This window comes from Acromyrmex echinatior, chromosome 12 (genome assembly GCF_024713525.1).
Source record: "Acromyrmex echinatior isolate Ae372 chromosome 12, ASM2471352v2, whole genome shotgun sequence".
NCBI lineage: Eukaryota > Metazoa > Arthropoda > Insecta > Hymenoptera > Formicidae > Acromyrmex > Acromyrmex echinatior.
This window is the reverse complement of record NC_141863.1, coordinates 4,330,371-4,347,768: the sequence shown is the minus strand read 5'-3', so window position 1 is coordinate 4,347,768 and position 17,398 is coordinate 4,330,371. Positions and strand designations below refer to the sequence as shown.

At 32.5% G+C, this 17,398-nt stretch overlaps 1 protein-coding gene across 1 annotated transcript; it reads right to left on the bottom strand.

The window, feature by feature from the left end:
• Positions 1–451: 451 nt before the first annotated feature.
• On the bottom strand, positions 452–17,372 carry LOC105149618 (uncharacterized). The gene is made up of 3 exons (XM_087411833.1): positions 17,229–17,372; positions 3,787–3,935; positions 452–3,389 (listed from the first exon to the last, which is right to left on the bottom strand). The coding sequence occupies exons 1-3, from the start codon at positions 17,229–17,231 to the stop codon at positions 1,022–1,024; spliced, it is 2,520 nt and encodes an 839-aa protein (XP_087267959.1). The 5' UTR covers positions 17,232–17,372; the 3' UTR covers positions 452–1,021.
• Between the last annotated feature and the right edge of the window lie 26 nt (positions 17,373–17,398).

Here is a 17,398-nt window from a genome sequence, read left to right as displayed (position 1 = left end):
TGCGAGTTATAAATCAAAATTTTCCTTTGAAAAAACTGATTCATTATTGTGTATTGATTAATATATTCTTTAAAAGAAAAATATTTGTAATTATCATGAAAAAGTCTATAATTAAATATCGACTGTGACACTGTAATAGTTTTAAATACACTAAAAGTTTGGAAACACTTTTTAATTGATTTATTTAATAATAAAATAATTCTTTATATTCAATGTTATTAAACTTAAAGGATTATTGTTAAAAAAATATTTTTATGAATATTTAAGAAAATAATCCTATAAATGTCAATTTTTTTAATTTATAGTGTTTCCAAACTGTAGTGTACATCAAACTTTTAAACCATATTTGTCAAATAAAATATTTTTATGATTAAATATATTTTAATGCTTCCGTGATGTATGTTAATTTATTAATTTATTTAAGAAACGAAATAAAACTATGCAATTATAATTTTTGTATATGTATATATATTATAATTACGCTTTCAAATGTACAAATGTGTATGCTTCTCATTGATATACAATCCTGTGTGTGTGCGTATGTGTGTGTGTGTGTGTGTGTGTGTGTGTATATGTATATATTTTATATACCTTATTTTCACATTAAATGCATCGCTGAATTTTATAAAATGTAAAATACGCAATGGAAATTATTTCATTTGGGAATAATTTCGATGTGTCTATCAAAATAAAAACACATTTTACGTTAAAGGAAAGGTATGTAAATACATTCTTCTACGAATTTTTATTTCTTTTTTATTTATTATATATGTAAAGAGACATCTTTACATTATATATATAAAATGATTCGTACGTTGGCCGACTAAATTCTTATTTAGAAAAAATAGTGTAGCGAAAATGATCGATATATAAAAAAGGTAATACTCTCTAAATGTGGCGAAGGATTCAGCGTTACCTATATCGGCTATTAAATAATCTTTGCTAATATTAATATTATGCATACTAATATTTAAGATTTCGGTAACGCACTGCAAGCTGCTCATGTCAGCCCATGTTATTTTCATCGTTTGCGAGTTTCAAACGGAATATTGGGAATCGGGTAATTGTATCCTAAAGTTGGCCTCGGTGTTGTAGGCGGCAGTGTTGGAGGTGGTGCAGGCCTTCCGGTTGGTGGCGGCAAAGTTGGCGTGCTGGGTGTAATGCTGTAAATAGGTTCAGGTGGTGGCGGCGGCGTCACAGTTGGATATACTGGTCTTGGTGTTGACGGCGGAAGATACGGTGGTGGTCGAGTTGGAGTAAAGGTTGACGGAGTGGTTGACGAATAGACGGGCGTAGTCTGACTATATGTGCTAGTCGAAAATGTTGTTCTTATAGGTGGAGTATATCTTGTAGTTGGAGGAGTGTATCTGGTCGTGGGGGGAGTGTATCTGGTCGTGGGTGGAGTGTATCTAGTCGTGGGTGGAGTGTATCTAGTCGTGGGTGGAGTGTATCTAGTCGTTGATGGAGTATATCTGGTCGTAGGAATCGTAGGTACAGTTGGAGTATATCTGGTGGACTCAGAGAAAGGCGGAAGGTAAGTAGATGGCTGAGCAGTGACTCGCGTGCTTATTTGAGGAGTAGGTCGAGTAATATATTGTGTAGTAATTCTTGGCGTAGGCCTTGTAGTAAAACGAGTAGATGTTTTCGTAGTATACCTTCCAAATTCAGTAATGAATGATCCAGCTTCATATTCTATAGGTCTTTGTGTTGTTGTCCTTGGTGGTACATAAGAAGGTCTAGTTGGAAGTGGAGGCAAATAAGAAGGTGCGGTTTTAGGTGGAGGTGGAGGAGGTGGTGGTGTTCTTGGAGGTGGTGTTCTTGGTGGAGGAGTTTGAGGAGGTGGAATATACGGTGGCGGTGTTCTTGGTGGAGGAGTTTGTGGAGGTGGAGTATACGGTGGCGGCGTTCTCGGTGGAGGAGTTTGTGGAGGTGGAGTATACGGTGGCGGTGTTCTTGGTGGAGGAGTTTGTGGAGGTGGAGTATACGGTGGCGGCGTTCTCGGTGGAGGAGTTTGTGGAGGTGGAGTATACGGTGGCGGTGTTCTTGGTGGAGGAGTTTGTGGAGGTGGTAAATACGGAGGTTGTGTTCTCGGTGGAGGAGTTTGCGGAGGTGGTGTATATGGAGGTCTTGTGTATGGTGGCGGCGTTCTTGGTGGAGGAGTTTGCGGAGGAGGTGTATATGGGGGCCTCGTGTATGGTGGCGGCGTTCTTGGTGGAGGAGTTTGCGGAGGAGGTGTATATGGGGGCCTCGTGTATGGTGGCGGCGTTCTCGGTGGAGGAGTTTGTGGAGGTGGAGTATACGGTGGCGGTGTTCTTGGTGGAGGAGTTTGCGGAGGAGGAGTATATGGGGGCCTCGTGTATGGTGGCGGCGTTCTTGGTGGTGGAGTCTTCACAGGTGGTAAATATGGTGGCGGTGTTCGCGGTGGAGGAGTTTGTGGAGGTGGTATGTATGGGGGCCTTGTGTATGGTGGTGGTGTTCTCGGTGGAGGAGTTTGTGGAGGTACTGTGTATGGGGGCCTTGTGTATGGTGGCTGCGTTCTTGGTGGAGGAGTTTGTGGAGGCAGTGTGTATGGGGGCCTTGTGTATGGTGGCTGCGTTCTCGGTGGAAGAGTTTGTGGAGGTGGTGTGTATGGGGGCCTTGTGTATGGTGGTGGAATTTTCACAGGTGGTGGTGTTCGCGGTGGAGGAGTTGGTGGCGGCACGGTTCTTGGTGGCGATGTTCTCGGTGGCAATGTAAATTCTGTACTTGGATTTGTATAAACATATCCTCCGCTTGTTACTGGAGGTGGTGTTCTTGGCGGCGGTGGTGGTGTTCTAGGCGGCGGTGGTGGTGTTCTAGGCGGTGTCGGGAATGGAGTTCTCGGAGTTGTATATGTATATCCTGTCACCACATATGTTGATGTTCTTGGTGGTGGCGGTGGAGTTCTTGGTGGTGGCGGTGGAGTTCTTGGTGGTGGCGGTGGAGTTCTTGGTGGTGGTGGTGGCGTTCTTGGTGGTGGTGGCGGTGTTCTAGGCGGTGTCGGGAATGGAGTTCTCGGAGTTGTATATGTATATCCTGTCACCACATATGTTGATGTTCTTGGTGGTGGCGGTGGAGTTCTTGGTGGTGGCGGTGGAGTTCTTGGTGGTGGCGGTGAAGTTCTTGGTGGTGGCGGTGGAGTTCTTGGTGGTGGTGGTGGCGTTCTTGGTGGTGTCGGGAATGGAGTTCTCGGAGTTGTATATGTATATCCTGTCACCACATATGTTGATGTTCTTGGTGGTGGCGGTGGAGTTCTTGGTGGTGGTGATGGTGGTGGTCTTACCGTTGTCTGAACTCTTGGAGTATAAGTATATGGTGGTAATGTCACCGTAGTTGGCCTAAATGTTATTATGCTTGTCTGTGACGTCACTCTGTCAACGTAATCATAGATATGTGTTTGATGAGAAATTATTACTTATTATTACATAAATATAGTTTGATCACAAATAAAATTTTTTAAAGACAAATCTAATCGGATTGATAGAGGACAGTCTCCGATATCATACCATCTTATTTCTGGATATTTCTTAAAAATAAAACTTTAGAAACACAAATAAGAAAGTGTTTTCTATCAGATAATATAATAATTATTATATAATAATATTGTGTCGAATTTGAAGTAATTAACTTTTTTATAATTTAAACAACAAGATAAAGAATGTGTCTTTAAAAGATCTATTAGTAGCGACTTTTCTCTGTATATGTATCAAAAGTGATATTTATACGTATATAAGTATTTTTAGGATTTTCAGATTTTTTACTACTTACGGAGGGGGTAAAGTGAAAGGTTTAGAGGGTGGCTCATAGAAATAACCCTGGGACTGTGGGCTGTTTTCTATTGCACGTTTGCTTCTCTTTGCATCTGTATGACACGTGGAGAGCACGGCCACCAGAAGGGCCGCCCACAGCAGCTTCCACTGTAACACAACTTTTATTAAAATTTCACCGTAGACACGGTACAGATCAAGCATACCATTACGACCAAACAATGGTAGCTCGTAAATGAGAAAGAGAGAAAAAACACAACTCAGATTTCTTTTATTTTCTGTTAGAAGATAATTCTCTATCTATTAAAGAGAAAAAAAAGATTTGAGCTGTTTTTTTCTCTCACACGTACGACATATTCGATGTATTTACTATGTTTATGATAAAAACTAACTTGATTACATTTACATGTATATTTGATTAACGATAACTATCATTAGAAATATTTTTTGCATTAAAGCTTCCTAGATAATTATCGCGCCAAGGATCGTTGATAAAAAAAGTAAATAAAAATCACTTTATTTACTCTTTCCCATAGTAATTAGTCAAGCATTCACGTATGCAATCGTAATGTATATCATAATGTATCGAAGATCATCTCCGTGGGATAATCTCACGCTTCACCAACGGTGATCTTACATAACGCATCTCGGCCACAAGGCGCTATGTAATATGACGATGATGATCGTGAAAGGTTTGCGAGCATAGAATATAGTGTATCGTCTTTTCATTGATTAACGTTTGATGATGCAAATAGTGCTATTTGCTACAATTATGCGTGCGTCCCATTAATATATATATATATATGTGTATATGTAAATTTTTATATTACAAAGCACGTGCTTCATTTTAAACAATTAAGCATTAACTATTATAAACGCTTTTTAATGTAGATTTTATATATTTATTGTATTGGATTTTATTGTTTGATATTTATAAAATTAAATATTTAGTATGTTGTTTTTATTTTTATATTTAATTTCTCATTTCTTTTCTTATTTAATTTTTATACTTGGTATATTTAGTGTGCTACATATTTCATATTTAAATTCTTTGTTATATTACAACAAAAAATGTTTTTCTGTAACAATAAGTTTTTTTAATTTTTTAATGTATGGATAATCTGGCACCTGCAAGTCGAGATATAGTCTCATTAATGAGTTCAAAGGTGCATGTTTCATTTCATCAGATTCAACTGGCACTTCTGACTAACGAATTAAATAGCCGTAACTGTTCGCGACGGCATCTGTGTTTGATAATCCTGTCTCGAAGAAGCGCGTCCGGTGACCTTTAGCTTTATAATTTATACTGAAAGCAGCGCGTGCGCTACGGGAAAAAGATAGCCTCTCCCTTGTATCTTGCTTAGTGTGAAAGGTTTTATACAGTGCTGAAGTCGGTTTGCCAAAGAAACGATACAGATTATGAAATTGTGGTCTTATCATCCTAAAGTTCATAATAAAATAAAAAAAAATAAAATTTTATAATTTTACGATTTTATAATTAAAGTTTTTGATTCTCAACGTATAATTAAAATCTAATTAAAGTTAACTTTAAATAACGCATAAATAAATAGAAGTTTGTGGAGAAGTTATTAAAAAAATTTTGAGAATGTTGTTTTATTAGGCTAAAAGTATGCATAAAAAGTTCTTAGTGAACTGAACGTTTTTAATTTTCCAATATTTCCATTAAAAAGATTCCAAATCAATATTCTGATTTTGTGGATTCACAAAATCAGAAACGAATATATAGATATTAAAGTAAGTAATAAGTATAGGGCTACAACCCAAGTCAGGTCTTAATGCTGTGTTATTGAAAAATAAAAGTTTATTACAAACGTTTCGACCCTAATTGGGTCATTCTCAATGTTAAATTTGATACAATTTAAAATCAACGACTCACTTGAAAAACAACTTGACGAAACACATGATATGATTTAGACAGTAATTGTAAAAATATATATAATAAAATTCATCATTATGTGTGTACAATATCGTTATGGATGTGACCATTATTCAATATATAAACGTAAAAACATAGATAATGCATTATTCGAATAAGAACGTGAAAATGTAAATACATTACAATGCATGATGGTCATCAACGGCTATCTTATAAAGTGATCTTAAAGATGCAATCGCAAAGATTCAGAATTGTATTCTCAAACTGATAAATAAACCAAACTAAGAGAGATCTATATTATATTTTATATCATTTAAAATAATCTTATCAAATTAATTTGCAATAAAATTTGTGTTCGTTAATTTTAAATATATAGTTTTAAATTAATTTTGTTCATACCCTTATTTAACATTTAGTTGTTTATTTGTGATAAAATGGCTAATCATGAACTCGTGTCGTGACAAGGATACAATTACACACATACACACACACACACACATCCTCAAGGCATTCATTAAACTGATCCAGAAGACCGATTCGCGTAGAACATCATTATTATGTAAATGAAAACTTTGTATAGGAAGTAGTCCGTTTATTGCAGCCGGTATAAGTTCAAGTCTCTCTGAAAATTACACAGTTATGGAAATGTAAAGGAACTCGCGAACAATATTCTTGCAAAGTGCCTTGCAACTGTCTGCAAAATATTAATATTATATTTCGCGAAAAAGACAGAATCGTGATTTGTAAAGTATAGACCATCCCTTCCCTTTTTGCTCCTGCAGAATGCTAGAAGTTATCTTTGATGGAATTTATGACGGGATTTATTTTGCAAACCATTTACCGGTGACATGAGTAATCATCTTATTCTTGTAACTGTAGGATACTCCAAAGACTTTAAGAAAGAGGAGGAGGCTGCGCTTTCTCAAGAGTCTTGAGGGATCATTTAAATTTAAAACGCCACGCAATAACACGTAAAGAAGCTTTCGAAACTCCGTTGTGCAGGTACACAGAGGCATCATTTTTATCTCAAACGATTCTCTCGCTGTACGTGACAAGTAGGGCAATTATTAGAGCATAATAATAAGTGCGGACACCCGGTAGTATGTTTATCCTAATTTATTCAGCGCTATGCGATAGGTGTGATCCGTGCAGATTAAGTAAACAATTGATCACTCTCACAAAGTATCTTTAGATATTTCATTTACATTTGGAGAAAGCGAGAGTCTGCGAGATGCCGGCCGATAAGTGACATGGACTTCGATGGTCTTTTTCTCATTGGGTTGATGTATAGTCGTGTAAAATGTGTTACGCAACGCAATCGAGTGTTAAAATTTCTAATCACGCGACTGTCGCTAATGGACACACGGAAGAAAATTGATCAAATCGCGACGTATAATTTGTATAGAATTTCTTTTGTGCGGATCTTTCTGAGGAAATTGCGCGGATAAATGAAAAGGCCCTCCAGAAAGTGTTGCACATGCCATTTATAGAAGTAGATTTTATTATAATAATTAAAAACACAACAAGTAATTAAAAACTTTCTATATAACCCCAGGGTATTTCAGTTGATATAATAATTACTTAATAAAAGATTTATATTAATTTTTGTTGAAGGTGATTTAAAGCACGAAAAATCTTTATGATTTTAATTAAATCCTATCCTAAGAATATTTAACAAATTTATAACTTTCACAAATAAGTAGATTCTATTTCAATAATGTTTTCGAATATTTGTCGGATTTTATATGCAAATTATGTAGTAACCTTTCCTGTTAAATAAATGTCAAGGATTTAATAGGAACTGTTATATCTAAAGAGGTTACATCGGAATATTATCGAATTAATATTCTGAACGATATTCATGTAAAGAATGTATACATGGCAATAAAAAGTCTTGGTAATGTCTAACCAATAGTCACATTACATGTTTTGTAATGGCTTGATTATCAAATCAATAGTGTCCATTAATATATAATTACATTATTGATAGAATATTGATTGTAAAATACGGACGATAAAGAGATTCAACAAGTTCAATAAGTTCACAAGTTAATAATTCTCATGATCTCTCGTGATTATATGACCATTTGTAACAGCTGGTTCATGCTGTATCATTAATATTCGCCTACTATTACAGAATATATTACGAAAGCAGGTAATGTAACAAATGTTAGCGCGTGCTAAAACGAATCCGGAAAAGTTAATGTAATATTTCATATAATCGTTTATATAAAAATTAAACAAAATGTAAACAAAATATGAATAAATAAATAATTATATATATATACATATATATATATATATAATATATATATAATATATATTATATTAATGTAAAATAAATTAAAGTAATATACTCGTGGCAACTGAATAATTAGCGTGCGCAATCTCAAGCATAAGAAAGAGATGTAGCACAGATCAGACGTCTAAGAAAAAGAAGAAGAAGAAATTAAAATAAAGTGGAATGTATTATATATGCGTTACTATTACATATACATTTAAAGTTACATTCTTGTTTTTCTTAAAAATCATGTCTTTCTTTAATGTATTATTATGTATTAAATACATGAAGAATCTATTGCCTATAAATAGCATTATTGCTGATGTCTCATATTTTAAAGTGTTATTCTATTACTTTGTTTGTTTAAAATATTTCTCATATATTATATTTCAATGAAATTATTGTGTATATGTATGTGTGTGTGTGTGTGTGTGTATGTGTGTCACAATATAATAGAGCTTCAGAACAACATGAAATTCGGGAAGAATTCCATTTCATAAGAGGAATCGATTCTCTACGTAACGCTCATCTTTGACAGAAAAAAAGCAGGTGCCATAATTCGCATACTCAGACTCGCGCCGTAGTTGGTGGACGTAGTTGGTTAACCGTGGAGAAAGCAATTTGTCGGGTTTGGCTTAATACGGCAGACTCCTCTTAGCGAAACAGGCTTAATAAGTGTGCGTTCAATGGATGAGTGTATAGCCGGGTCAACCTTATAAGGTGCAAATATAATATCTTGCATAATTCGTGCGAACTGCCTGTAAGTTACGTCTTACTAGTATTAACAAAGCACGGTTAAGCCTTCGGGACAGATGCTTTCCAATTATCTCACTCAACGATGATAAATGTTTGTGTCGATTAGCGTAATCTCCACTTGATTATGTCATATCTTTAAAAGTCACGACGTTAGATATTATGTTACGCATAATAACGAAATGATGAACAAAATTAAGAAAAGATGAGTAAAATTAAGAAAACATTATAAAATATGTAATTTTATAAATTTTTTATTTATTTATACGGAGAAAACGTTTTGATAAAGTATTTAAAAATTTAGCTAGACAGATTTAAAAAAAAATAATTTTGTTGGGCTATTAAAATAATTATTAGGACGATCAAACTGGTTGCTTGTTCAAACTTTTTCCAGTATGATTTTTATCACTTTAGAATCTTACATAATTATTTTAATCACCCAGCAAAATTCTTTTTTAAGCTATATGTGTAACTAAATTTCTAGATATTTCAGTAAAATCATTTTTTGATGTAATTATCAGATTTAAGAAACACGTGAAAATTACATTACAAATACAATTCTCATGTATTTAATCTAATTTAATTTCACAAATTTGTAAAAAATTTTATTAGTCTTTTTCTGCGACGCTTTCTTTTTAATTAGAGTAATGTAAACTTCAGTAATTTGCTGTAGTAATTTACAATTTCTAGATATTTCAAGTTGCATATATTTATCGTACATTAATATATTAATAACAAATAAGTAGATCTTGCATCAACTGATATTTACACGTCATTATTAATTATTTGTTCATTAATAACCAGTCAATATTAATTACGCAATGACTCTATGAAAGTATGAATTACTCTATGAAAGTATGAAGCCTCCCATAATTGCCAGTGTCTTATTGCACCTGTGACTTCTAATTACTTTCTGCATACGGCGAGGCGTCACGTCTGTCATCGAAGAACAACGCAGCTCGGAAAGACTGACGAAGCTATTGTTAAACACCGTCAAAAGTCCCGATTGTGTATGTTGTTTTCACTGCTTAACATGACAGAGCCTTTTTTCCAAGGATTAGTACGTGCAAACGTAAAACTTGTGTCTTTGCTTTTCAACCCCATGACGTTTCCATATGCGTTTAACTGATCGCGCGTTACATAGTAAGAAACTTGCAGTAACTCATCCATTCGTCGTGGACGTATCATAAAAAGTACCACTTTTCTTCTCGTTCAGTATTAGACGTAACGGTATGTAAGTACTGCTTCATGTTGCGATGGCATTGTAGTAAAAACTTCAAGTTTTTTTATATCTTACAATAAAAATATAAGTTGAAGACTTCTCAGCCAAAAAAGATTAAATAAATCGATATCAATTTTGCTGGTTCATCAACGTCGGTTTGACTAATATAATACAATTATACTGGTTGAATTATACGGCCATGAAAGCCTCAAAAGTATTAGTATAAGAGAATATATAATGACGAGTTTATATCTCACGAAATTTGGGACGTATAATTAAATAGAATCCTGTCTTCATAGAATTTTGTCTCGCCAAAAAAGAAGTTCGCGCCGATAATGATGAGCCGCATTATAATTGCATTACGCAAGCAGACCGGCGGTTGACCTCGCAAGATCGATTCTGTCCGGTTCGCGACAAGAAAAATAGGTGGGAGAAGAAAAAGAACAGCTGGGTATTTATCGTTATTACGAAAGGACGTGGGCTCATCTTGAAATTTACTGACCAATTTGGTCCCGCAGCGACCCGTTATTATATAATCAAAATACCACAATGAATGACATCGCTGGTGTCAACCGGTTATTTGGTTGCAGTTCGACTGATCGAAGCGAATACGCGAGAGGCGAAGATATAGGAGATGAGGATGGTGCCCGATAAATGTAATAAACGTTGGCATATCGTATGAACGCGAACGAGGTGAAATGGCGTCATTGTATCGTGAAAATCTTGATTTTATGTTCGGATCTCGTTGACGAATAACTTTTTGATATTGATAGATAATGATCGGGCGTTGTAATGAATAATGGATTCTGAGATGTTTCACTTTCTACATCGCGTAATACTACTGCTTTGCATTTCTTTTGCAATAAGGAATCATGAATTGTATTTCGAGGATATTATATCACGCATTGATAGCTTGAATTTAGAAGTTAAAGTTTTTAATTAAGTCGAGGGGCGATTAAAAGTTATGTCATTCATAGCACTGAACTGTTATTGCATTATAATATGCTGTTAAATCAAAAGAGCAATGATAATCTAATTCCTTAATTCAATTAACATTTTGTAGTTTTTAACTTTTATGTGTTAAAATATAAATTAATCCATGAAGGGAGTTTCTTGGAGGAGCAACTCAGTATCAGTGCGCTCCTCGCCCTAATGAAGTGAACAGCAAGATTCACGAAACATTGATAATGGACAAAAATCCGGCGATAACCCGCAAACCTTCTATCTTTAATATCTAAATTAATTCATTTCTGTAGGTAGTTTCAAAGTAAACACTGTCCATATTAATACATCTGCTTAGTAAATAATAAACTATAAATTTAAATCAAATCTAATTACAAATTTAATACTTCCGGGTTGCTGCGAGACCAAATAATACTTTCTTAAGTAAAATTTTTTAATTACATTGTTTTAGTTAATAGTTAACGACGTATTGAGTAGAAATAGTGACGACTTAGAGGAATGATTAAAAATAACTCAAATAATTCTGATATAATTTAACATTATGAAATTTACAGTATGTTTCTGTAATTTTTAAATTTCGTTATTGTGATAAAAATCTAAAAATTCCACATTGAAATTATTTTTGTAGAGCAATTTTTAAATCCCGAAAAGATATGTAAGTGAAATTAATAAATTGTCTGCGTGTGTTGCAGTTAAGTTTATGATAAAATTTTAGTCTTAAAAAATATTTTTGAACAATACAAATGTTTCTGAAACATGGAATTTTAAGATACATGTAAATATATGTAAGATATATGCGAAACCGTTATTAATATTTTACCTGTAAATACGACATTCTTGTATTACACACGGAATTTTTTAATCAAATTTTTATAAATATTAAAAAGGAAATTTTTGTTACGCAATAAACACAAGTTTCTTACAATTCTAAAAACATATGAATTTATGTCAAGGCTGTAACCTCGAAAAAATTCTTCAAAGACATTTTTTAAGTACTATCAATTGAACGAACAAATTCTGATAAATCACACTTAATGAGCCACACTTAATTAGCTCTATAAGTTTCATTGATTAATTCCTTTGATAATCGCGAAATGATGAAGCTCGAGTTTTCTGATTAACATAGTCAGCGAGGACGCTTGCAAAACGCGTATTTGAATGAATACATGCATTTATATATGCTAAACTAGTAACAAAATATTATAGAGGCGTGCATTTATTTTTAGGAGGTCGTCACTGAAATGGTGATGTCAAGAGTTCTCTCATTTTGATGGACTATTGAAATAATGTCGACATTTCTATGTTAACACGTTACTTAATGTCGAGATACGATGTGATGACGAACTATAATGACTACGTCGAATTAATTTCAAAATTGTTACGAGTTCCAAGGACTTAATTAATTCGTATTAGCAATGAGTCATCAAATCGTTCACCGAAACGATTATTTTCACAATTTATGATCTATTTGTACGAATTGATATTGATTTAAAGATTATTTGTAACGTACTATTAATACTACAATTGCAACAAAAATTTATTTAATTTAAATCTTATCTTAATATTTAATGTTTCTGTTCACAAAGTAATTATTTTTTTAAAAAAGTGTTTAAAAATAGTTTTTACTTTACCAGAAACAGATGCAAAATCAATTTTATAACATAAGAAACAATTATAATTTTATAAATACATCGAAAGAACAATTTTGCTAAAATGTTTAAAAATTAGCTAGATACGAATCTGAAAATAATTTTGTTAAATCATCAAAATATTTATTTAAACATATTGAACAATGATGTAAAAAATTTTGATACATTTCAATTTGAGTTACATAATTATTTTGATAGTCAAAAATTATTTTTAGATGTGTATCTATCTAAATCTTTAAATACTTCAGCAAAGTTATTCTTTTCGTGAAAAAATATCTACGTCTTTTTATTATCATCCTTTGCTCGTAACATGTATCAACTCTAATAGTTCAACAATCGAACAAATCATTTTGTGATAGCAATTATGATGATTAAACGAAGTAAAATGTGAAGATATACTAAATCTTCGAACGATAAATCGTCAACAGGATTCATTATTCTGTCAATGGACGATAATCTGGGGATTTAGAAGAAAAAAATCTTCTTATAGTGAAAGAACTGTTTGCGTAATACATGCCGAGCACATGCTTCGGCAGTAATTACGACATTTTTGCGGATCGCTAATGATGCGCAGTCATTGACATTCAGCTGAGGCAACGGAATAAATCAGTGAAAGTTACAACTACGTTACAAAATGAGCAATTAATCATATTCGGTTAATCGATTACAATTCGAATATATATTTGTATAAATAAACAACGTTATTGTTCTCCACAATTCTTTAATTTATATACAGTGTAACAGATTTAATTTTTTTAATCACGTTGTACCAATCAATAATTATAACGTATTTTATTTTATGGCAATTAAGCTGTAGTTTTATTAATTTGTGTTTTAATATATTTCTTTTATTATATATCTATATTTAATTAATAATCTGAACAATTAAAAGATATTTATTTAATTAGGAAACATTGAAAATGTTTACGTAGTCATTTCTGATAATACATTAATCCGAAAATATCGTAATATTTCTTACAATGCGATGCGAAAATCTTTCACGTTATCTTGCGTGGCTTTCCAGTTAATGATCGAATACATGTTTCTATTATCTTGTATGTTAAATGCTGAAGAATATTGTAGATAAATGTAATGTTTTTGCACCGCATGCAGAATTGTGCCAATGACGTAAAGTTTATCTTATTACATACGTATCCGTATTTTTCATTCATAATTTCTATGTACAAATATCACAAATATAATTTAAAAATTACTTCGTCACCAAATCAATTATACTGATTTTTATAACAATATCAAAATTTATTTATAAACGCCGATATTAATTAATTATACGTATGTGTAGAGTTATGCAAGTTTTAATCTGCGCCGATCTTTAACCCTCGGTTGACTTGAGCAAGAATTTCAATTATCGCATCGCGCCGGTGCTAAACTATTGCACGACAATTTCGCTAATCCTGCTACTTGTTGATAGTTACTCGTTAACTATAGGCTTTATTTAATCAACAGATTATATCATGAAGGCTTGATTAGCTACCGAGAGATTTCGTAGGATATTATGTTATACATACATATTATAAGTAATAGAAATTCATCAATATTATATGTCCAAAGTTATAGAATTTGCATTAAGATAAAAATGTATAGCATTTGTGAGATTATAGTCGTATGATAAAATAATTACGCGAGTGTTAGAAATTCTATTTTACAATTATTATCGATGTAAATGTTAGTAATAATTATATTTATAATTTTATCAAAAAATATATAATAAAAATAACTATGAATATAAATTAAAAAAGATTATAAATTATACATAAATTATGATAATTGCAGCAATTTTTTTCTGTCAATATGAAATTATAATAATGATGATTTTTAAAAATAAATATTAAAACTATTTTGTAATAAAAATCTTAATTTAAAATGGATTTTAACTTTTATTTAATTATCGATCTGATTTGTCTATTTTCAAGTATCATAAATAACGAGCGTAATATTAGAACATTACATTCTGAAGCAGAAACAAGAAATGAATGAAAAAATGAGAGTCAGCAAATGAAAGTGATTAAAACCGCCAAAGAACTACCGTCGATTCAAGTATCTTCCGTACATACGTTCGGATTCATCTAATTTGCATAAGACGTGCTAGGCCGTGAACCGGTGAGAGACTGGTGTAGATATCGTAACTGTGCCTTATTTGACGCCGAAGAAGAACGCGATTGTATTACATCATGAGATCCTCGAGATCTCTAATGGCACGCGAACCGAGCAGTTTGATGGCGTGTGACTTTTTATGCACAGAAACTGCGCGACTGACCTTTACCGGACGAAAACTTATTTCGTTACATGATCGTTCTCATTTTAATCCACATATTGGAAAAAAAGTCTGGTTGCATTAATTGGTTAAAAATGGACAATCAGAACTTTTTTATTGAATCTGTTATAATTCGCTAGTTAAAATAATTAGAATTCTCATTATAATATGCTATAGAATCTTCTAGTTCGTTCAAATCAGAAATTTTTCTCAGAGTGCATATTAAGCAAGAATGATGCATTTCTAATTCAATCGATGGAATTCGAAGAAATATAAACATTATATAAATTGCTGATAAATTATCTTTCGATTATATTGAGAAAAATTTTTAGTTAAAAATGGATGAATAGAAGATTCTGATTATATCAATTCTGATTATCTCAACTAGAATTATATATAAATTATGTATAAGTTATAATAAATATAACCAAAAAATTCTGATTTGTCTATTTTCAATCAGAATTTTAATCAATGCAATCAAACTTTTTTTCCAATACATCTAACTCAATTCACTAGTGACTTTGTGACTTTATATATCTTGTAAAAGAAAAGGTTAAAATATTAACGTTTTTTATTTTAGAATGTTTTTAGTAATCATACCGAGGAGATAATAATCTAAAATGATTTCTGTGTTAATAAATGTGAACAAGTTGGCGGATTAGGTGTTCTTTAGAAATTTCATGTATGAAAATTGTTTCACGCAAAGAGAATGTAAGATTTGCACTTAATGGACTTCTAAATAAAGCTTATACTTTTAAAATATATACTTGAGAAACATTTTCAAAGTTTTTCTTTGCACTGAGTAAAATTTCTAGTTGAGAATAAATAAACTAGCATATTTTGATCGTATTAGCCGGAATTCTGCAGGTCATCATAATTGGACATTTAATTATTTCGATTGAAATTCTAATGGATTTAAACAGAAACTGATTTGTCTATTTTTCACTTCTACGACTTAAGATTCTCTTTCCAGTATGTGTAATGTGTATAGTCAAATTTTTTATATAAGAATTCATATACAAGAATTGAACTAACAATATTTAATTAATGCTAAAATTTAAGCAGTGTTTCAAAATTTAACTTTACCGCTTTCTTTTTTAATTTAATAACAAAACTTCTGAATTCTTAAAAAAATATTACAATCTATTTTATTAGACAAAACTTTTAGTCTGCCTACTGCATTCTTCTTTAGATTCCTCTTTATCACTTGCGTGATAACTTCATTACATCAAAATTTGAAAAAAATTAAGAAAATTATAAAAAAATATGTCGGATTTCAAGTTAAAGAACAATAACTCTTGACATTTGCAACCTGCCGCAACAGCTGTTTCACTATATTCCCGCGAGAAGACTGGGTTTATGTATGTAAATACCAAACGGCAGGCTCATCGACGAAAACGTTCTTTTATAGAAAGGAAAGTGCACATGACGCTCGTAAGAGTCGAAAATCAAAGGCGCCAAGACAGCCGGGTGTTCTCGCTATTGTCATGAGAATGCATGCGGAATAAATTATCGTTGCATCTTTGCTATTGCTGAGCTCGATACTTTCTACGGCGAATTTTTTACGTTATCGCAGCACAACAAAAAAGGAAACTTGGCTGTAGAGTTGAAATATATACAGAATGTCTCATAAAAAGACATACATAACAATACTCAAGAATATTTTACAAAATTCTTTATTTTTTTCTGTGAAAATCGAAAAAGTTTAATATTAAAAGCTAACAACACCCAAAATAAAACTTTCAATTAAATCTTATAAAGCAAAAAAAAAATTTTTATATTACATTAAGGGAAATATTTAGTTCAAAATTTAATATAAAAAATTAATATAAAAAATATTATATATCAAATATGTAATAAATAGAATTTAAAAATTTAGGAATTTTATACAAAAAGTAAAAAATTTCGCTCATTAAGAATGTTATTACACATAAGTTTTTTCATTAAACTTGTACATACATTTATGATTGACAGTTTTTATTTTTTGTTTTACAAATTTTAATTTCTTATAACTTTTTTAAATATTTAAATATGGCAACGAGATTACTACTTTTATTTTTGCGTTTTTATCTATCACGAGATGCAACATTACTGCGATGTTTTGTACGAGAACGTAAGAATTTTTAAAAACTTCTAGATAACGCATGACCATTGAATTGAAAGATCGATGAACGGTAAAGGGTATCGTGTAAGGATATCGTTTAATTTTTCAATCTCTATTCTCGAATAGCAGCTATAACCTTCCATCAGATTTCTTCACTATATCTCACTTCTCCGGAACACTCGCCGATAAGAAACGGAAACCCGCAACCCCTTCGCGCGTCGAGTACACCCTTCCCCGTTTGTGCCTATTTTCTCTCACATCACTTTTGCGTCCACGATTTGTGATACACTGCTACTTACCATGGCTAGATCGCAGCGCTGATCACCGATGAAGATGACCAAAACAAAACGGACACTTCAAAACGAACACATACCTCACTCGGGAGAGCGCGAGCGTCCCGGGAGGTGACTTCTTCGTTTGCGGACGACCAAGAGCATTTATAGGATTTACCTGATTGGCTGGTGGGGAG